General features: G+C 41.2%; 1 protein-coding gene across 9 annotated transcripts in view; it reads right to left on the reverse strand.

The window, feature by feature from the left end:
• Window positions 1–22,612, reverse strand: part of GRM7 (glutamate metabotropic receptor 7) — an 836,468-nt gene extending 813,856 nt beyond the window's left edge. For 5 of the 9 annotated variants that reach the window (XR_013357466.1, XR_013357464.1, XR_013357465.1 and 2 more), the window contains exon 1: window positions 21,844–22,606. Coding sequence is in view for 5 of the 9 variants with exons in the window: in XM_077857985.1 (XP_077714111.1) it covers window positions 21,844–22,362 (519 nt within the window). In the remaining 4 variants the exon portion in view is untranslated. Of the gene's footprint in view, window positions 1–21,843 lie in introns of all 9 variants that reach the window. The other 4 variants (XR_013357467.1, XM_077857986.1, XM_077857983.1 and 1 more) reach the window with 3 other exon arrangements.
• Between the last annotated feature and the right edge of the window lie 1,113 nt (window positions 22,613–23,725).

The raw sequence follows: 23,725 nt of genomic DNA on the forward strand, positions 1-23,725 counted from the left end.
AGCTCAAAAGCCTGTACTCTTAACCATTACAATATATCCCTCAAGATGTTATGACTGTAAAGGGCTTAACACAAAGGAAACATTAAATGGTTTTATTATAACACTTATTAGGTATCAATTATGTGTTATAATTTACTTCTAACTACAAGGCTATAAGGTGAGAATTTCTGTTGTATGACTTAAAAGCCCTTGTGGGCAGCTGTGAGGTGAACACAGCTGGGCATGAGGTCTCTCATTTCCCACCCTAGAGTCTCCTCAGGTTGATTGTTCTTCACACCATCTCCTTAAGATATGGAAATAATGCCTTTCTCACATTAGCATCGGGCATGGAAATCCATCCATACTTCCAGGTATATATTAAACCTTAGTTTCTCATCACCTTGGAGTTATCGTATATTCTATTAATAAATTAATATTAATACAAAGATTCTAGGAATAGAATTGAGCTATATATGTGGTGTATTGGAGGAATCCAAATAGCTTTCTGAGTTGCCAAAGTCCTCTACTCTCAAAACAAATTTTAGAGTTCCACATATAAAGATTAATGTTTGGAAATAAAATTAAAAATAAAATCAACAATAATTATAATTAAACAAGGACGTATTATGGGCCTGGCTATATACTAGTCATTTCACAAACAGTATTGCTTATTTTTCTCTAGTCCTTCAAATCATATATTATATATCACATTACAAAATTGTGTTCAAGCAGGTTAGTGACTTCCCCAAGACCACATAACTGGGTTACAAGAGAAGAAAGGCATGCTTTAATGTTCAAAATAGTGATGGATCGTATCATTAGGAGAGTACACCTAATCAAATATTCAAAACTATCCTAACTCATTGATAGGATTTCTTTAGAGTAACTTGGATGCCCTAGTGAATATGATAGTTCTAGAGATTATAGTTTCTTTAATTAGCTGATCATACATATCTACTTTACTATTCTTGGTGACAAAAAAGCTAACTACCTAATAAGGCACCTTCTTCAACTTTTAGACATCTCTAGGGGTGAAACACAATAACATCTTACTGCTCCCAATGTCATCTAGTTCCACCTGGGGGAATAAAACAGAACAAGTAGCCACTATTCTTGACAAATGGATACAATTTCAGTTTTTCAAAATGTAAGTGTCCGATTCATTCATTATAACAAATAGATCTGTCAGATAGCTTTGCCTATTTACCAATGGATATTATACTACAAAAACATGTTAGGTCATTTAAAGGACTAAATGTCACCTCATTGATAATGTTATCAATATAACTTATATTGACATTTTTGTCTCACACTGACTTTAAGGACTATGGGGGGAGGGGGGCCCAAGTCTGCAGATCATTGTTTGACCACCTCTGCTTGACAATACTCTCTGCTCATTTCCTGAAAGGGCCATGGATAAGTGCTTCAACTTCTCAACCTGACAGCACACAATAGCTAAGTTGATTGGATCAAGACATCCCAAGCAGGAGTCCCAGAGTTTAAACTCCTAGTTGTTTTTGGAGGGAACAGAGGATGGCCCCACAATCCCCAAACCCCTCACTTCTTGATGCTAGTCCTATTTTAGTCTGTTCTTGATAATCACCATTTCACCCTAAAAATTAATACAGCTTGGGGTGCCTGGGTGGCTTAGTCAGTTAAGCATCTGCCTTGGTCTCAGGTCATGATCTCAGGGTCTGGGATCTAGCCTCACATTGGGCTCCCTGATCAGTAGAGAGTCTGCTTCTCCCTCTCCTTCTGCCATTTCCCTGCTTGTACTCTTTGGCTCTATCTCTCTGTCAAATAAATAAATAAAATCTTTAAAAAAATAAAATAAACAAAAATTAATACTGTTTTATCTGATGGCAAGCACACAACTTCAAATACCATTTTTATAAATAAGGCAAGATTCTTCAGAGGGGTAGATTCTTTCCTACCATAAGTCCTCTACTGCCCAAAAGGAAATAAATTCATTAAAAGATTCAAGAGGGTGGCTGATGATTTTCTACATGTCTGTGTTGGTTAAAGGGTTTTTTAATAGTCTTGAGAGTATTACATTTCTATACACATAAAATAAAAATTAGTAAATGAAATCAAATGCATCATATAATATGTAACAAATAACACATTAATATATCCAAAAGTGTTATAAATCAAATGAAGAAACATGGGTAAAGGTCATAAAGTCACAAGAAGAAAGACAGCCAATTAAAATACGAACATATGTTCAACTTTACTATTATCAAAGAAATATAATTAAAATAATTGCCATATTTTACTTATCAGAATGACAAAAACTTAAAATATCGATAATAGTAGTATTGGTGAGAGTGTGAAAAGCACACAAGATGTAAAATTGCTAGCAGAAAAGTAGGGTAGTGTAAGTCGGTATGTATTAAAGTTGACAATCAACCATTCAAGTTCCAGAAATCCATTCGAAGGAAATAAATTTACAACTGCTCAAAGAAATGGGAAGAAGGATGCTTCTTTCATTGTTTAGAGAAGCAAAACAGAGATAATCAAAATGTTAATCAGTAGGGGACTGGTAGATAAATCATGGAGTGCTGTTCAACCATTAAAAATTATGATACAGGTTTGTATTAAGTGATATGGAATCATAATATAGTTCATAATCTCATGTAGTTCATAATATAGTATTAAGTAAAAATACAGTAGCATCGTGTTTCTGTGCACCTTCCCTCACAAAAAAGTCTCAAAAGACACCTTTAAAAATGTTATCTAGATGATTTATCAGAAATGGGAATTTGAGGGGTTTTTTAACTTTTTTTCTTTGTATCATTTTCATTTTTGCAGTTTTTGCACTATTACTTTAACAACTAAAACTATTTTAATTTTCAAAAAGAAGAGTTCTCTAATTTTCCATTCATTTTGCATCATGGCTCAGGGTATATGTGTAAAAGAAAAACTACTCCCCCTCCCTTTCTTTTGGTCAATCTCAATTTACCTTCCACAAATTTATCATTTGAAATTGGTAAAAGTTGCAGAGTAAAACTTTTAGAGGTTGGGGATTCTATTATCTTTTAAAGCATTGGAGACTTTGGAATAATTTCTTTCACAGCTTTTTTTTTTAAATAATAAATTTATTTTTTATTGGTGTTCAATTTGCCAACATACAGAATAACACCCAGTGCTCCTAACTCTGGGAAACGAACTAGGGGTGGTGGAAGGGGAGGAGGGCAGGGGGTGGGGGTGAATGGGTGATGGTCACAGCTTTCATCTGATACTGAAGTGGGGGAGAAATAGCAGGATCAAAGAAAATAGAGAATAGTCATCTTGAACTAGGAAAGAGAAGCAATTTGATCTGTACTCTTTTGATACAAGCCCTCAAGTGTCAGCTCGTACTCAAGTGTATGTATATACACACACACACACCTTACTCCACTGCCTTAGGCTGATCACTCACAGTGGCAGAAATAACCAGCTGTAGACTAGAAACTTGTAATTAGCTCCTCCAGATTATAGAAGCATCACTAAAACCAACATGGGGACAATATTGTCCATCCCCCACTTGCAACGGTGTATGGCCATATTACTAGTTCTTTCCCAAATAATGTGGCCGAAAGTTATATGAAGGGGTTACATCTGAAGGATAATGAATTAATAATTGAGCATGCAACTTCCTCTCCCCTTTCCCTTTTGAGACAAATGTAAATCCATGTGATGAATGTGGTGGTTTCCTCAATCACTGAGCAGAAAAAAGACTTAGGAAGAACAAAAGTCCATACTGAATTTCCAAGTGAGTGGGTAATAAACCTCCGATGAATCACACTACTGAGATTCATGGTTTATCACTTAGAGTTTTAGAGTTTTTTTTTTTTTATCACTTAGAGTTTAATAACATTTTTTCTCTTGGACCTCAATTTTCTCATTTGTAAGATAAAGTATTTGAACAAGACCAACTCTCAGTTTCTTTCATTTTTCTTACTTTTTAATTCTCAGAAACATTCCACATATTGTTTACCTTCCCAGGTAACCAGTAAGTCTACTTTTTTCTTTTCTTTTCTTTTTTTTTTTTTTTTTTTTTTTCAGAGAAGCAGGGTCTTTATGCTATGGAGAAGTCATAACAGATTGTTGCTTTAGTTTGAGATGTGAGTCCAAATATGGGATAAGAAGAAGCATTGAGGACCCAGAGAAATGCTTTTGACAAAGAAGAGTGAGAGATAGCAGGCCAAAGAAAGTTCAGTAATGAAGAATTCAATCAGGAGAAATGAATGCATGATATCTAACAGATTTGTTCAAAAGCACTTTGGAAAGGAAATTTTGTGAAAATATAAAGAAGAAAAAAAAGAGCAGACATGAAGTGCTTTTTGGATCCTAAATGAATTTTCTTTTGAAGAGATCTGTATCACTTATATATGTACTGTAAAACTTCTCTGTCCACTTCTTCCAGAATTTTCTAAAGACTGACAGACATCTGCAAAGAAAGGATGTCATTCCAGGATAATAAACTGCAAGTTACTAAATTAAGACCAAAATGTCCTCAACCTTGAACAATTTTCAAAGAGTTTTAGAAGAAGGGAGGTCTCTAGAGGGTTGCATAATTATATAACTGTACCCTTTCTAAGAGTTATTTACAGATAAGTATAGTTTCCCACCATTCTTTAAAGTAAAATATATGAAATAAAATAGAGTTGCTGGATATTTGTTTGAGATAGTGGGGAGGAACTCTGTGCAGACTGCTTGTTTTCTAATCAGTAATCACACTCTCCCTATTCCTTACTATCAGAGCCCTGGTTTAGGGGACCTCATTATTCTTAAGGGTAAAGCTGTAACTGCTTGAGACCTAAATGGACATCTGCTGAAGATCTGTAGGAGACAATTTGCTCTCTGATTTAGACACTGCCTTTCAGTCACCCTGATACTCTTCCCCTCCCACAACACACACACAACACACTCTTTTTATCTGCCTTTGTCCCTTTTTTTTCCCCTTTTTTTCCCTCTTCTTTCTTCCTGCCTGAATGGTTAGAACACTGTTAGAAATTCAATAGTCACCTTGCAACAATGGGGATCCCTAGAGGGAGCTAAAAGATGGACAGAACCCAGTCCCCTGCTGACATTCTCAGCAGCAGAATTAACACTAGAGGGACAATCTCCAAACGTCTTGTTACATGCCAGAAGTAAGGTTAAGTCACTCTTACTTTCTGTTAGTTCGGCAAAAGTCATTACTAAAAGATACAGAATTTTAAGCCCAAGTTTCTAGAATACTTTCCAGCATCCCATAGTTATACTCTTGTTTTACACTCCGAATTATCAGATGTGATTAGGGTAGGGATATGGGGAGGGCTGGTTTGTCTGGAAGCCCCGACACTCTCCCTTTCCCATAACACACACACCGAATAAACCGAATAAGTAACATATTTGTGTCCACCCATCCTTCTATCTACATGTGGAGGCTAAGGAGGCCTCCACTGATGACCTTTACTCCTCTCAGAATGGTTAAGAATGTGCGTTCTAGAATCAGACTTTCTAGATTTGAACTCTTACACTGCTACTTACCGGTTTAAGATTTATGCAAATTAATTACTTCCTCTAGGGACATGAAGTAGCACCTACATACTTTATTGAAAGGATTATATGAGCAAGTAAAATTCTTACAGCACTTTCTGAGTCAATCAATTCTAGCTATTGTTGTAACTTTTGACCAATTAGGGTAGAGTCCCCTTGCCTCCATGGGTCTCTGTGCATGTCTCTTCCATGGCACACAGGATCCTATACTGCAGAATTTTGAAGATGTTTTCCATGAACAGGTGGTAAAGTAGTTCTAACTGTTGCAATGTCAGCAACACTTAGGGACTGATTAGAAATATAAACTTATTGATCCAAAAAGTCTGGGGGTAGAGCCCAGCAAATCTGATGCTCACTAAAGGTTGAGGGCAGGGATCCCTGGGTGGCGCAGCGGTTTGGTGCCTGCCTTTGGCCCAGGGCGCGATCCTGGAGACCTGGGATCAAATCCCACGTCGGGCTCCTGGTGCATGGAGCCTGCTTCTCCCTCTGCCTATGTCTCTGCCTCTCTCTCTCTCTCTGTGTGACAATCATAAATAAATAAAAATAAAAAATATATATATATATAAAAAAAAAAGGTTGAGGGCAACTGAAAACATCCATCTCAGACTTTCCTGGATGTGCTTGTCAAAAAGAGTTTGCTGGACCTCACACCTGACCAATTGGAGAAGGGGATCAGGAATTGACATGGTTAGCAGGTCTATCATGATTCTTCAACTTATTAATGTTTGAGAATCACTGTCATTTTTAATGTGAGGCTCACTATGTTTTCCCAGTGGACTGTCAGACTTCCTTGCAAGGAAGGTCTGAAGATTTGTATTTTTATTATTGTTATTATTATTATTATTCTAGAATCTCTAGTGCATAGTGCAGTCTCAAACACAAAATAGTTGCTCATTAAACAGGTTTCTGAAAAGTCTTAGTAGAGCTTCAAGATTAATTCCTTCAGAAGAAGAAATACTACACACTCACAAAAAAACATCATTTAGAAATTTAATTCTTTGACTTTCTTTGTCATTTTCTTAGTATTTATCCTTTTGGATAATACATTCTTTAATTTTAACTTTTTGTGTTTCTGTCAGTATTTTCCACCTTCAATCAGAGAAATAGAAACATAAATAGAATTAAATATTTATATTTTTAAATTCACAAAACTAAATAAGTATAAGGGAAATGTAAGCCATAAACCATAAAATTAATTATTTGGGATATGTTTGTAATTCATATGTCTGATGGCATTAAAGATTAAAAATGTACTAAGACATTTGAGACATGCTGTATTATTGTTAAATGAATTTAATTTAGTGAAAAGTGGTAGAAATATTTTCTTCAACAAATATATCTGCAGATAGAAAATCAACCACAAATCTATAGGAAAAAAAGCAAGCTACTGAATCAAATTCGATTGGCTCTTTCTCTGCTTTGTGTGTGTATCTGCTAATAATACATTTGTTACTGTTTAGCAGAAGACAAAATTTAAATATAAATATATATTTCCTCAATTTAAAACTGTTCCCCATAAATGAGTAATTTTATATGTGTGTGTATATGTGTGTGTGTGTGTATAAATGGATATAAATGAATAATTCTAAATTGAGGAAGTATACCTAGAGTCCTATTCTTTTCCCTATGAATTCTAAAGGCATTACATTTTCTGCTCTTAGTAGTAAAATATCAGTCTACTTCAAGGATAATTTAAAGTTTATTTATTTATTTATTTATTTATTTATTTATTTATTTAGAGAGACAGAGAGAGAGAGAGAATACCAAACAGGCTCAATGCTCAGCACAGAGCCCCACGCAAGACTCGATCTCATGGATCGAGATCATGAGATCATGATCTGAGCTGAAATTAAGAGTCAGGTGCTTAACCAATTGAGCCACCCAGGTGCCCCAACCTCAAGGGTAATTTAGTTAGTGTATTTGAAAAACCATTGGTTTAACCAATGAAGTACTTACTGGGGGATGATAGGCCCTAGTGCCATTGTGAAGAGCTTATCCATAGGAAAGATAAGAAGGTACTTACTGAGTTTGTAAAAAGTAGTTGTAGTAGGGGATGACAGGTAGCCTCAGGCTAATGATACATGATACCCATATATTTGTATAACTAACAAGCCTTTCTATATCCAAATACAAAGCCCTTATTTCATTAATCCCAGGCAAAAATAGTAAGATTCATGTGCCTGCTCTATCTTGACATCAAGATGCCTGTGAACTAATATAAGCATGTCTTGGTTTTGTCAGTGGGGCAAACTAGGGTCCTAGCACCAACCACCACCCCAGAGTAGGCAAAGCTGTCCAAGACTCCTCTAACTGTCGTGGGAGAGTCTATGGAAGGAGTGCTCACTCTACTATGATAGGTATATTCTCAAATACCTTTGTACATAGTAGGCATTCAATATATGTTGAATAAGGGACACCAGGTGGCCCAGTGATTGAGTGTCTGCCTTTGACTCAGGTCTTGATCCCAATGTCCGAGGAGTGAGTCCCACATTGGGCTCCCCACAGGGAGCCTGCTTCTCCCTCTACCTATGTTTCTGCCTCTCTCTGTGTCTCTCATGAATAAATAAATAAAATCTTTAAAGATATATATATATATGTTGAACGAATTAATAAGTGAATTGGTACCATAAAACAAACCCCATACCTACATGAGGAAAATTCCATTCATAAGTTGGAATTCCTCTCTCCCCCTTCTCATCCCCTATTAAGCTTGCAATCAAACAATTATATAAAGTTAGAGCTGAGAAAATTTTAGAAACAATCTAGTCCATGTTCACAAGGTCATATAACTTTAATTTAGTGGTGAAAACCACTGATTTGGGAATTAAACAGACTTGAATCCAAAGCTCTATTTCTACCATATTTTAGTAAGCAAATAACTACCTCTGAGGCTCTGTTCCATGTGTGCATTATGGGGAGGGGGGGGACATAATAATACACATCCTTACTATGTGACTATCAGGGGATTAAATGACACAACCCACTTATAATGGTTAGCTAAGTACCTTGCACCTAGTAAGCTATCAAGACACAAACTCATGGAGGAGAGATGAAAACAAAACAAAACTCAGTGACTGACTCTGATCCCACTGGTCCCAATGGTCATAATGACCTTCCATTCGGCTTACTTTCTTCCCATTAAGACTATAGAAAACATGCTTAAAATTCTTGAGCTCTCCAGAAATATGAAAGGAACTCTCAAGCTCTATGTTAGTTCTCTAGAAAACCAATTTGTGGCTTGGAGATGTTTCTTCCCACCCAGCCCTACCCCTGCCAGGATCACATAATGTCACTGTAAATGGAAAAGTCAACAACACACATGCAACAAGCTAAGTTACAAGCCAGCGAAGACTCATAGGTTTGATAGAGACAATATAGATATATTGTTATATGTTAAAATGAGGTAATATGAAGTACTTAATCTAAAAATGAAATAAAACAAAGCCCTGAAGATCTATAACTTCTACAATAATCCCATAAAAATAACCAGCTAGAAATTATTTAGAGGGTTTTCTTTACAAGAAAGCTTTATATAACTTTTAATGCACAACTGATGAACACAATTCAACAAAACTCAAATAAATATGTGCAGATGTACTATAAGAAGAAAAGCGCAGTTAGATGCTACAGGCCTAAAACCATGTTTCAGGATAAGATCCTAAACTTAACCTCAAATAAATGAACATGTGATAGAGTGGATGAGTCATGTACTGAATGTAAGAATACTAAAAGGCCAAGGTAAGTGCCAAAAGTAACATATGGGGATCCTTAAGGAAATAAAATACTAGTTAATTGATTCAGGAAAGGCAAAAGGGAGTAATTTCCCTTTGACTGGTCTTTGATACAGTCTCTTTCTCTCTGTACTAGTACCAAGGCTAGGGGAGCATGGGGAATACAGGAATATGCGAATTGAGAATCTTTTCTTCCCTAAGTGGCTGGCAGCAGATTTTCTTACCAGGATATAGTAAAATAATATTTAAGAGCTGTTGAGATCAGAGAGACAGAGGTTTAAATATCCTGGCTCAATCTCTTGCTGTGGGCCAAGATGCCTATTTTTTCGACACCTCAGTGTCTTTACCTGTAAATTGAGGATGATGATAATCAGGTCCCCCACCTCAATGTGCAAACATGATATAGTGCATATACAGGGCCAAGTTTGGTGCCTGGCACACAGGAAGTGCTCACTACAGTCAGTTAAGTGGCAATGATGGCATTAATGGTGGTGGTAGTGGTGGTATTGATTCCACCTTCCCTCCCATGGTGGGCTCTGACGAGAAGCAGAGTTGAAGGACCTCTGTGATCATTAGGCTTTATAACAATCCTTAATAAATATGAGCTGATTATTCAAATGATTATATGCAATTTGAGAAAAGGAAAGACATTAGATTTGCTCAACCACTCAACAGTAATAATAGTGATAGTACTATCTTAACCACAGAAATTAGAATGCATTAAGTTATCACTATATGCCAAACAATGTGTTTACACGCCTTACTCGTTTATTACAACAACTCTATGCAGCAGGTCACATATTTATCAGCTGTAAACTCACAGGAGTTACAAAAACACCAAATTCTCATAGTTAGTACATAAGGGAAATGAGTTCAAATTCAGTCTGTTTAACTTATTATTACTGAAGTGTGAAATTAAACATTTTGCCTTTTGCATGTTTCCTCTTCTAGGCCTGAAAATTTCTCTCAGTCTCCTGGATGAAGAAAAGAGAAAATTCTTGGCCTCAGCATCCAGCTTTCCTTTTCAAAAACAGGAATTGTTTCAACGAGCAGCAATGAATGCTATCTCCAAGTCCAGCCACCTTGATGACTAAGGGTCAGATACCATTGGAAACAAATGCTCTGTCACAACCCTACACTTGTACGGAAACATGACAGGAATGGTGGGGATCAGGAGATAATGGAATAATGCATAGAAGAGATAGTACCTGGCCTGGTGGTGACGGTGATGATGATGGTGATAAATAGACTTCGCTGTGCTCTAGGCATTGTGTTAAGTGCTTGGCGTGGGTAACTTCATTTAATCTCGGAAACAGTCCTAAGAGGATAGAATATTAACATCACCCATCAGTAGATGGGTATACTGAGGTGCAGGTAATCAGGTAAACTGACCAAGTATATACAGTTAGCAAGCGGAAAGCAGGAATGTGAACTATATCCAGTGCCTGCAATTTTAACCATTATGCTATACAGCCTCCTGAAGATATAAAAATTCCAATGATCTTTCCCATAACTCACTTCCAAACTGCAAACTTGAGTAAGACAGAGACAAAGAGCCAGCAAACCTGGAATGTGACAGCTGACAGTCATTTCAAAACAATGTATTTTGCTCATGAGATACAGTTCTTGCGAAGATCTTCTCAACCATTCAAAAAACAGGACACAAAGATTTGAGTGTACATCCCAATGTACAAGGAAGGTAAGACTGCATATTTGACATAGGGTTTAATTGTTCCAGAAAATGTGGTCTCAGTAGACATACACACTAGAAGATTTTCCCCCCTACCAAATCTACAAGCAATATGTTGTTTCCATGTTGCTTTTCATAATCCTACGCTTTAGTGTCTGCCATTCATCTTATAACCTCTTACTCTCTCCATTTCTGTAGAGAAAGATGCTTAGTGTATGTTCTCTGATGTGAAAAGGGTGTGTTATGACAGGGAGCCATGGTGCCTCAATGTTTTGTTTTGTTTTTTTTTTTTCATCTTAATTCTATTATGCCAACTCCACTGAACTTAATTATAGTGAATACAGAATTACACAATTACCCTCTGTTCTGTTCTTCAGATGCTATATTTTGATAAAATTTACTACATGCTGCTCTCCCCCTGAACACTAGAAACGGATGTGTGTTTATATAAAATTTGTTATAATTACAATTAAAATATAGCTTACATAATGACAGTGTTAAAATACAATTATAGATGTGTAGAGACAACATGGCCATGCATTTTTTAGTAAAAGGACATGCTTAGATCAGTCAAATGAATAAGGAACAGAATTTTGGTTAAGCTACAAAGGCTGTTAAAGGATTTGCCAAAAGCCTACAGGGACCTCGAAATCAGTAAGATAAAAATCTCCCCTCCATGTTTTCGATTGCAAAGTGAATGGAAGATGTGAAATACCTGGTGACATTGTTCAAAGTAGGTACCCAAAAGGACATTATAAGACAAGCCCATTATTTTTCCCTGAATACCTGGGCCATTGCTGAAACTCTCATGTATAATTGACCCTTGAACAACACAGGTGTGAATATCTGGGTCCACTTATACGTGGAGTTTGTCAGTAAACACAGCATAGTACTGTAAATGTCTTTTTTTTTCTTATGATATTCACTATATTTCATTTTCTTTAGTTTACTTTATTGTAAGAGTATAGTATATAATCCATATGACATATAAAACACGTGTTAACCAAATGTCTACGTTATCAGTCTTCAGGTCAATGGTAGACTATTAGTTAAGTTTTGGGGAACTCAAAAGCTATATGTGGATTTACTATTGTGCAGGGGTCGGTGCCTTTAACCCTACATTGTTCAAGGGACAAATGTGTATCAGTGATGCAAATTCTCAACTGAGTTTTATATTATATATAAAATTGCACTGAACTAGGTACTTCAAAATTACTTTTAATTAAAGAAATACTCTATCACAGCTAACTTACACCTTACAAAATATAGTTACCACTACAGTATCAGGATGTTTGTAGTTATGGTGTCTTGACTTAACATAATTGTCACAAATACTGTTAAAATAATTGTGACATCATTTTGTTCAGTTTTACTGTGAAAACAAACTATAGGATTTACTTTCATTTCAGATAATTGTCTTTAGCTAGTAATTATTACATGTTTTTGGAATACACAACATTAATTGTATTATCTCATTGCACCTTAAAAGAACACTTGCATATAATTATTCTTAATATCTCCATTTTATAAAAATATATCACTACTCTAGACCTTTCTTCATAACTGCAGACTTATATTTCCAACTGTGCACTCAACATCTCTGCTTGGATGTCAAAAAAAATTCTCAAAACCTATACCTCCAAATCTGATATTTAATTCCCCAGATGTGCTCCACTCCAAACCTTTTCCATCTGGAATGATAGTAAGCCCATCTTTTCAGTTGCTCAGGCCCCGCATCTTGAATTCACCTTATCTCCTTTCTTCCTTTCACATCTCCCATTCAATTCACCTGGAAATACTGTCACAAGCTTCCAAATGTATCACTTCTTGAAGCATCTGCTGCACAAGCTATCAACAACCATCTCAGAGACACCTGTAATCACTCTCTGAGATCATTCCTGATTCCTCTCTTTCCCTCATCCTTAATACTACAGAGAAAATTAATTATTTTTAAAAAGATTTCATTTATTTATTCATGAGAGACACATAGAGAGAGGCAGAGACATAGGCAGAGGGAGAAGCAGGCTCCCCATTGGGGAGCCTGATGCAGAACTCAATCCCAGGACCCTGGGATCAACCACTGAGCCACCCAGATGCCCCGAAAATTAATTCTTTTAAACCAAGAGACAGATCATGCCCAACCTCTGCTAGAATCCTAGCACACTGCCTACACTTAAGGTAAGACAAAACGCATGTGATGGCTTCCAAGGACTTATCTATCTGCCCCAACCTATCTCTGACCTCAAGCCCTCCCACTGCCCCGACCCTTTCTCTTCCTGACTTACTCAGCCATAGTAGCATCCTTGATATTTCTCTAACCTGCCAGGCATATTTCTGCCTTAGAGTTCTGGCACTGGTTGTTCCCGCTTGCAGGGAGTGATCTCCCCCTAATCCATTCTGACAATTCCCTCACTTCAAGTCTCTGCTCAAATGCTACCTTATGAAATCCACCCCAACTACTGTAGTTAAAAATAGAACCACCTGTACACTCCTCAGCACTCTCAAACCAACACTTTGCCAAACCAACACTCTTCAGCATGCTTCCCATTCTTTTCCTTATCTCGTAGGGCTCCTCAACTTCTAACATACTCTAGGACTCATTAATACCATCCTTCTGTTTCCACACGAGAGTATAAGCTGAGAGAATAGTAAAGATAGGAGGAGGGGAAGAGGCTAGAGGAGGAAGGACAGAGTGGGGAGAGAAAGGGAGAGAGAAAGCTTTGCCTATTTTCATCACTGATATGTCCAACCACGTAGAATAATGCAGAAGAAGGATGTTTAATAAGTATTTCTGAGGAAACAAGTAGTCAAGTTCAAAAAGTTTAAGTTCCTCAATGTTCTACAGCTAGAGAAGGGTCACAGTGGACTTCAAACTTGGGGCTGGCTAACCTCAAAGCCCACTGCTCTGAGCCTGTCTGGTATCTTCATGTCACAAAGTCCATGGCATTCCTGATTCACCTTAATCAGTGCCATAGAAATTCTCATTTCACTGAATACTATCATTAAAGCATTCTCTCTCAATCTGTGTGACAGTTTCCATTTTTTAAAACAAGATTTTGTTTATTTATTTTAGAGAGCTCAAGCACGCTGAACTCAAGTGCCTGGGGGAGGAGCCGAGAGGGAGGGAAAAGGACCAGAGGACTCCAGTCTGAGCAGACTGTCTAACATGGGGCTGGATCCTACCACCCAGGGGTGCCAGGACCCTGAGATCATGACCCCAGCTGAAATCGAGTCCGATGCTCAACCTACTGAGCCACCCAGGTGCTCCTAATATTATCCATTTAAACAAAAACAGAAAGAGTGAAGTTCAGCACAGATTATTATGGTAATTTTACAGTAAATTTAGCAATAGTGACGTTAAGAATAGTGTTACTTAATAATAACATAATGCTAATAAAATAAGATCTTTTAAATGTATCGAACATTCACCACTTGCTAAACTCAGTGCTAAAATATTTCCATGCATATTTTGTGCAATCTTTATAATTACTTTATCAGACAAGTACACTTGTATCATTCCCATTACAAACATAACAAAATCGATGAGAGGTGTAGTACCTGTTTGATCAAGGTGAGACTGGTAATAAGTGGCAAGTATGAATTTAAATTCAGACCTAACTCGAGAATCTTATTCTTAACCCCTACATGAAAATTCTGATGATTCCTTTGATAAAAGTATGTTTTCTCCAAGAAAACATCCCACATTTTGTCTGCCTGTGCTAATACATTCAGAACACAGTCAAGTTTAAAACATGACAAAAATGTTTAAGTAGTACTTTAACAAATGGAAATATTTTCATCTAAACAATAATGCAGAAAAGCAGGCTGAGCCTTTGAAGTGGCTTCGTTGCTATCTTCCAACTGGAACAAGAGAAAGAATTGGCAGCCGCAGAATGGAGAGAGCACAACACCCAGAGATGGAGAGTTCTGTAAATGACCAATTATAAAACTATTTAGCTGCAGCACTTTTATAGCAAGAGGCAAAATAATCCATTAAACTGAAAATTCTCCTACCCCTCACTCCACGGCCCACACAAACATTAATGTTGCTTTATTAGGATGTATTTCCCGTGCTCTATCAACTTGACTTTCAGCAATTGTATTAATATAGTCCTCTCACTTTGCACATATATTTGAATGATGGATTTCCCCACTTGAGGTTTGTAGAAAATGTGGAGTGAATGAAATAAAGTTCAGGAAGAAGAGCCATCATAATCCATAATGATGGATACTGAATCAAGACAAGAAGAAGCATATTTTCTTATTTATTTGAGAGAAAAGCCTACTATGTATTTATTGCCTACATTTGGGGCTACCTGTTGAATAACAGAAAACAAGCATCTTTTACTTGGAGGTGAGGATTTGTGTGCTCAAGTTTCAACACACCTACAGAATTAATCTCATTGCAGAACCAAAATAACATATTATTTCTTTCTGGAAATAGATGTGGCTAAGGAATCAGCAACTCTGACGTCCTCAAACCACTACAATTTCAAGGGCGGGCAAATCTGTAATTATTTTAAGTATTTCTGCATTTGTGCAATAACTGAGCATGCATGCATAGTGGTTAATAACACAGGGTACTCTCAGGCAAATCTCTGCATGAATCTAGACTTTACCACTTACCAGCTGTGTGACTTGGGGCTATGAGAATCACTTTCTTCAGTTATACGTGGGGATGATAACATGCCCTTTACAGAACTACTTTAAGAAGTAAATAAGATGAAATATTTATAGTGCTTGGCATAACGGCTCATAGCAAAGATCACGTTATTACTGTGGTCACTACTGTTATTGAAAAGAAATGAGGACTTCTGTTCTCACAAAACGAGATATGTATCCTATATTATTGTAACTTCATATTATTTTATTTTTGACCTTATAATCTAATAACTTGATCCAGCAAACATGTAGCAGTAAGGATAATTGAAAGGAGGTTACTTGTCAAACATGGAAATGCCATCATAGTAAGGGCTGGCGCAATGTTTTTCTCAGATATTTACCCATAGAAAGATTTGGGTTTGCTTTTATTAAGTGCATAAAACACATATATTTACTGTGCTGAATGACAAAAGGTCCATGAATTAATTAGAGTGACTATAGGTTGCATAACTGTCCTCTAAACAGTAATCACATATGCAATTTAGTTGCTGGGAAAATGTGTTTCCGACTGTTCTTTTTTGCCTACTTGAAGTATAAGGAGATAAGTAGTTAGGCTTGATGCTTACTGTAGAGTGACCTGGGAGCTTAATGTACTTTGAACTCCATTATGCCAGCAAAATGCTTCTCTGCCCTGGAGACATCAACAAAAGATTTGCTTTAATGAAGGGAACCAAGTATGGTTCTAAAGCTTCCAAATAGGAGGCCTCTATGCTGCACTCTACGTCAGAAGTGTTCACCTTATCTCTCAACCGCATCAGGTTGTGATAATGAATGCTTAAAGTTAATACAGCAAATGTTGGGAAGAGTGGAGAAGAATGCAGAGTTCTGAATATCCCAGACCTAGGCTAGAAGGATTATATTTAAAGTAAAGGAAGTATCATGTTTAATTTTTTACTTAATGAATACCAATCAGCAAATCTTACATTAACAGAAGAAATCACTTGATCTGCTAGGAGGCTTTTAATTGCACGTGGCTTGAAACAAAACTCAAAATAGTAGAAGAAATTTTTATTAATTACTTTATATTAAGAACAAGTACTGGAAATTCAGGGACACAGCTATATTCAGATATAGCTGGATTTGAGACTTATCATCAGGGCTCTGGCTTTGTCTCCATCACTCAACCTTGCTTGTCTCTGTATGAGTTTATTCTACAGAAAGTCTTAGGTTGGATGGCCACTGGGAGTCCCAGAGTCATATCACCCCAGCTTTGAAATTCCAGAGAGAAGAGTCAATTTTCCCATTTTCCTCTGACAAAAAGTCCTGGGGAAGATTCTGATAGGTCTAATCAAAGTCAAAAGTGTACTCCTGAAGTCATCACCTGCTTTGCTTGAGTTCAGTCAGGAATTTCATCCCTGGGGCCAGGGAGGAGGCAAAAGTCATTATCTGGCAGTTTTCCAAGGGAAGGTCTGGTGTTTTTGCAAGATGAAATGGGACAGAACACTGGATAATGAAAGTTAAGGTCTGCTACTATAAACTCCACAGTTCTAGCTCCCTGCCTGGTGTCTTATGACCATGTAGTAAGCTAACCCAGGAGGTCATTTTTCTCCATACCAGCCTTGATATACATGACTAAGGAACACACTGGCAAAACAACAAGGGGAAAAAATCTGAATATGGGAAATCAGCTACACTGGTATTAACTAAGATACCTGTGTGAAAACATTCTTTAAAAGTACCTCAAACTCACTCAAAGTTCAAAGTGGCAGCTGGAAATGGATTTTGGACAACAGCGGGTTTTCTCCAAGCAAATTATGACCCAAAAAGGTTAAAGACTTAGAAACTACATTTGTTTTTAAAGAAAAAAAAATCAGGTGAGGTAATTGAGACATGGAAAAACTAAGTGACTTATGCAGGGTAACAGAGCTAACTAATGGCAGGATTGAGATTGGCGTGTACTTTGTGTCATTCAGCTATGGGCTTTTAAGCCCATGACACAACCCATATATGCAGGAAATGGTGCATTTATGATTCAATATCCTCTCAATGCTTATGGAATTGAAGCAAAGGCATCCATTATTATATTTGAAGAGAAAAATCCCTAAAGACATCTTTATATCATGGGCAAGTATCATAAAATATACATGTAGAGGTATCTTCAAATATAGTATGTGCCTGTCTCTATTCCTTCCCTCTCTGCTCTTTTCAAAAATGCCCCTTTAAAAATTGCCCACTCACCATCTGTTAGGTAAATTTCCTGAAACACAGTAAATGTGGAGGCAGAGATTGTTATAGAGCCTATTCCAAATGGTACTGACACCTGTATTTATGAAATTTTGAAAAGAGTAGGTTAGAGTGGTTTTTTTTAAAAAAAGGCCCCACTATAGTAATACCACACCATTCTAGGTGCCCAGTTCTATCCAATTACATAAGATAGAAGGAGCAAAAGAAAGATGGAAAAAAAAACTAGGCCCATATATCTAAAATGCCCCCAAAGTTGGAGATTATATTCAAGCTTCAATGAACAGAAGGACAACATTTAGAAATTTACAAATGTATTTCACTGATGGTACAAGGTCCACAGGTGTAGATTTGCAATATGCCCCAACAAGAGTCAAGTTGGCTACTTTTCCCATCTAGTTGCTTTTGAAGAAACAAAGCAACTGAAACAGACACCATTCAATTCCAAGTCCATAGCTTACACCATGTCACTGGCCATGAAATATTGTTCATTCAGAGTCAGGATGTAGCAAGAGTAATTTATACGCTCAGAGTGTTTGCTCTCAAGTCAGTAACAGAGAAGCCCTGAATAAAAACATGACCATTACTTTCCACTCTAATATATCTTACTTATAGCTCATAAAACCGTGGTCAGGGGAGATTTATCCTTTGGACACCACATTATATAAGCTCTCCACTTTAAGCCATCCCCACTCTGTGATTATTTTTTAAATACGTTACTCATAGTCAAAATTAATTTACATTTAATCTTTCTTAGCATTAGGAGAGTATTATTTTGTACAGGCTCAGAAACAAATCTCCAGAAATTCTCCCTGATGCTTCTTTGAGGCTAAAAATGCATTGCAGGGTGGTTGCAGTGACTTAATTCTAGTTGGCAGAGCCCTGGCCACACACTAATTTCATTAGCCTCAAATTCCTAGATTTGAAAGACCCAATGGACATCATTCCTATCCTCTGACATGTCACTTACTAATCAATTCAGTGTGATACAGAAGAAGGGGGGGTGGGTGGAGAGGACTTGCTCAGTTCATAGCTTTGGTCTTCTACGCCAGCAGGCAAATGAAAATTCAAAGTCATAGACACTATTTACATCTGAGGAGTCATTCTTGCCCAGATCCTAATTCTCAGGAAAGAACTTCATTTCAGTTTGTGCTGGCAACAACAGCATAAGCTACATTTATCACTGTTTCTTTACTCTTTGCTGTCCCACCCCATCAAAGTGTGGAGCACTCCCCCATTTAAGTCACCAAGTATTCCTTCACCCAGCCTAGAAGCTTATCTCACAATAAATTTTTATCTCAAATGATACCTTTGGCATGGTCCCCGCAGCAACCTACAGGGCCTGGGAAAAGAAAACTCAATTCTCTGGAGAGCTCAGAATTCAATCATTTAGAGAAGCTTCTTTTATATAGGACAATCTTAATTGAGCTGAACCCTGCAATCCCAGAGAAGAGTCACCTACCGTTCTTTCCCGCTTTCTCTCTAAATTGATTGTGCCTTTGAACAATGGGTCTGTGTACCACTATTCTCTCTATTCATTTTGCAGGCTTATAGAGGCTTGGAAACTGGGGATTAGACTGGCATGCCAGGAGCTCCTATCATCACGTGCAAAAAAAATAAAAAATAAAAAAGGTTGAGGCTGTTGGAATCTCTATCTGTCTATCTATCTATCTATCTATCTATCTATCTATCTGGGCAATGGTTGAGCAGGATGCCCACACCAACAGTTTTACCCAGCTCACAGCACAAGCTACAAGTTGGTGCATTCCTCCTGCCACCAGCCTCTTCTCCATAAATGCAGGTGAGAACTGGGGGCTCTTTTTCCCTCAGCTGTTCAATCCAACATGAATAGCTGCAATTTGCAAATTAGAGGAAAATGACAGTGTTTTCTCTGAATGGTTTTGGTCCCAACCCACACTGCTAACACTGGCATTCGCTTCCTTTCCTTCCCAGCCCAGGGAACGGGGGAACTAAGCATAAGGCAAGCCATTTCCCGTTCTTCTCACAAGAGCCTCAGGTTCACACACCAGAGGAAGAATCAGCTCCCCCTGGAATCTTCTCCAGCAAACTCAGTCCTTCAGCCGAGCTTGCGATCCCTCTCCTGACTTTAGCATTTCACTCTTTTTTCCAACAGGCCCATCTGCAGCACTGCCTGTGTGCTGAGTGAAGGAGAAACCCACACCAAAATAATTTAAAAATGTGAAACACCAAATGTGCCTTCAACCCCCAGGGCTCAGGGCTCACAGGGCTCTGAGTCACCCCAGTGGTTCTCAGGTCATCTCTGCTCCCACTTTCTCCTGCAGCACTGCCCTCTGAAGTTGCCTCGCTTTAAGCACAGACAAGAAGGAAACGCTTCTGGGTTTTGCTTACATTAATCCAGCCTCTTCCCAAAGCATCATCTCGGAATTAAGGGTGCCCCCAAAGCATTTGCGGGTTTGCAAATATCTAGCGAGTCCCAGGATGGCACACTTAAGAAGGGTTAGGGGTGCTCAGAAGATCAGAGGGGCCATACCAGGCTGCAGCCTTGAGCAGACACCTCTCTTGGTGCACACACAAACTTCACACTCCTGGGGGCTGAGGTGGTGACAGCCCGAATCTCGCAAGGAATCCCCTGCAGAAACCCAACACCCTTAGGGAAAGCAACCAGAAGGGAGCCAGTTCTTTAGATGTGGGGAGCATCAGGGCACCAGGGTTAGCTAGCCCATCTGAAGAAGGGATTAATCGAGTTTGGGCACGATCAGGAAAGGGGAGAGCTGTGCATTAGGAAAAGACCATCTCAAGCCACAGATGAACAAAAAACTTGAGGGTGCGGGGGGTGGGGGGAGAGACAGGGAGAAAAGAAGCAGAAATTGAAAGAGAGGGAGAGAAAAAGAGAAAAACAAGGAAGAACGAGAAAGACGGGAGAAATAAGGACAAGGGAACCCACGATCACACAGACCCTGTGACTCGATTTCTTAAAATCCCAAATCCGCCCCTTTGTACCCAATGCAGCAGAGGAGCCCCGGGGCTCGGAAGGCAGGAGCAGGCGGAGAGCGAGCACTGCAGTAGAACCCACCGCTCAGCCGCCCCGGATCCGCCTTCCTCCCATTTTCGCCGTTGCCCTCTGGCGCCCGGAGCCGGGGGGCCGCCGGCATTGCTCCGCGCACCCCAGAGCCTCCCTCCGGGCGCCTTCTCGCCAGGCTCCGGGAATCGTCCGCGGAGCGGCGTTTGGGGGCTGGGGGGCTGCGTTCGGGAGGTCGTGGGAAAGGATGGGCGGGGGCTGGAGGCAGCGAAAGCGATTTTGTTTCGCAGTTAGCATGAGCTCATCTCTGGGCTCTGAAGTGGCAGGAGTAGAAAGCTGATCGCCCAGCTCCTGCCGGCGGCCGGACTGCAAATGCAATTTAGACGGTGCAAACAAGTGCCCAGAGCAAATCCCCCGGGGGTCACGGCTGCGGTGGCACCTCCCCGCTTGGGGAGCGTCCCCGTGCCTTTCGCCCCGCGCCCTCGCGGAGACGGGCTACACAGGTCGGGGGATCCAACCCGAGGGAGATGGGCAATTAGCATCCACACACGAAGGCGAAGACCTAGCCCTCGGTTTAAGCTGTGCCTCCCTAAGCTCTTCTCGAAATTTTCCAAGGGAGCTGCGGCTTGCGGGGCGGCTTGGGGCTGGGAAGCTGGGGAGTTGAGAAATGCCCAGTTTCGAGGCGTCTTCTCATCTTTCATATTCCATGAGCCCAGCCGGCTCTCACAGGAGCCTGGCACTTTTACAAGCCTGGTTTTTTGGACCATATTTCACTCTAATGCAAACCCATTTAAATCATCGCCTTGTTTTTCGCAGATTGCTTCTTGTAAATGGGGCCATAAATCCAGGATGCCAAGCCGGATGGAGTGGAGCGCGGACAGGGGAGAGACGGAAGGGAAATGAACCGAGCGGGGAAGGCACCTCCTCGGGTGGGGTGGGAGGGATTCGCCGGATCTCCAGGGTGGAAATGCGCGAAGGCTGACCTGACCCCGCACCCCTGGAGTCCCAGCCAGCTTTTAGGATCAAGTGCTCGGGGAGCTAAGGCGCGCTCTGCCCCGGGGGGAGCGCCTCCCTACCTGAAAGAGCCTCAGGATGTTGGCTACCATGATGGAGACCGAACTCCCCGAAGCCCCAATCACTCCAACTACTTTCTCCGGCTTGACGAAAACCGGAGGCTCGCCGTTGGTGCAGCGCACGTCGGAGGTGTCCTTCTGGATGAGCGCCTGGACGAAAGTGAGCGACTGTTCGAGCGCGTAAGTGTCCCTGGAACAAGTGTCCAGGATCCGCGCGCCCAGCGTCACGTTGGGCAGCAGGTTGGGATCGCTGTTGATCTGGTCCAGGGCGTAGAGCATCGCTTCCAGCCTGTGGATCCCGTTCTCCCTCTTGATGTCGCCGCAGGGCACTCCGCTAGGACCCTTGGCGTGCACCGGGAACAGCCCCCCGAGGGTGACGTCCCCCTCGATCCGGATGGAGTGCGGGGCGTACATCTCCTGGCCGCGCGCCGCCGCCGCCAGCGCGCACAGGAGCACCTCCAGCACGCAGCAGGGGAACTTCATCAAAGTCAGGACGCGGAGCAGCTTCCCCAGCTGGACCATGCTGCTCCCGCGGCGGCGGCGGCGCTGGAGGGGACGGTGGCGGGCTCGCCGGGGTCCGGGCCCCTCGGGCTGAGGTCCTCCCGGGAAGCCCCGAGGCTCCTGCAGGCGCGGAGGGTGGGGGCCCCCGGGGAGGGGCGGCGGGAGAGGACCGGGGGTCCCGCGGCGCCTGCCAGATCGGGGCTCCGTGCGCTCCCGGGTTCGCCGGCCGGCGCGCCGCGCTCGCGCTCCCCGGCTTGCCGCTCGCGCTCTCCAACAGCCCAGCACTGGGGAGAGGGCAAGGATTGCTATCGCTTTAAATGGTCGCTCGGCTCCCTCTCCTCCTCCTCCCACTCCCTCCCCCCTCCCTCGCGAGCTCCCCGACTCTCCCCACCCTTCCCAGCGCCCGCCCTCCCCACTGGTTTGCATCATCACGCAGGGAGGGGTTGCGTGCTGAGGTGGGGGGGATGGGTGGGCGGCTAAGCCGGGAGTGCCTCCGACTGGGAGTTTCGCGGTCCCCGGGGAATCTAGGGATTGCAGGTCGCAGGCCGGGCGTGAGCTGCTTCTCCGCTCCCACGCTGGCAGCCTCCGGCGCGCGCCTGCACCCACGCGCACCCGCCGGGCACGGGCGGCGGCCAGGTCGGGAGGGCGCGATGCCGCCTCCTGCTCTCACCCTCCCGTCGCGAGCCCCGGCGGGCCGAGCCCGAGGGCGCGAGGGAGGCGCGGTGAGGCGGGGATGCCGGGGGACCCGCTGCCTACTCCTCGTAGATCTGTGCCAGGCTTCCGTAAGAAAAACACGCATATACACGGGAACCTGATTCATGACTTAAAGAGCCTTTACCCGGAGACTTGTCCGGGGCGAGGCACTGAACCGGCTCCTAGGAAAACACGCCGAGAAACGCTAGGAACGTAAGCGCACCCTGGGTCCTCACCGGGTCCTGGGGCCAGGGCGGATGGCTCGGGCTGACCGCGGTCTCTAGCAAGTCTGTGGCTGAAAGCTCGGACTCCTCTCTCTCCCTCCGTTCGTCGCCAGAGATGTAACACCCGAGAACTCTGCAGAGCACACTTTTTGCTCTGGCGCTGACAGGTGCAAGGCTCCCTCCTACCCATTTCCAGCGATGCTTCTGGGCTGGTGACAGGTTTCCGCGGGCAGGAAGCAGCAGGAAAGAGGTGACAGTAGGAGGAAGAAAGAGAGGCAGGTAGAAGTCTCCCCAGTGATCCAGATGCCTTTCTATCTTTCTTTTTTTTTTTTTTTCTGGCTGGAGATTTGGTAGCTAAATCAGGATGCAGTGCGGTTAGGAAGCTGATTTTCAAAGGTGTCCCCTCCTGCAGGCTGAGACCAAACTTGAGCTATTAAAGCAACAGGTGGCCCTGGTTCTTATATAAA

Source organism: Canis aureus, chromosome 19 (genome assembly GCF_053574225.1).
Source record: "Canis aureus isolate CA01 chromosome 19, VMU_Caureus_v.1.0, whole genome shotgun sequence".
NCBI classification, from domain to species: domain Eukaryota; kingdom Metazoa; phylum Chordata; class Mammalia; order Carnivora; family Canidae; genus Canis; species Canis aureus.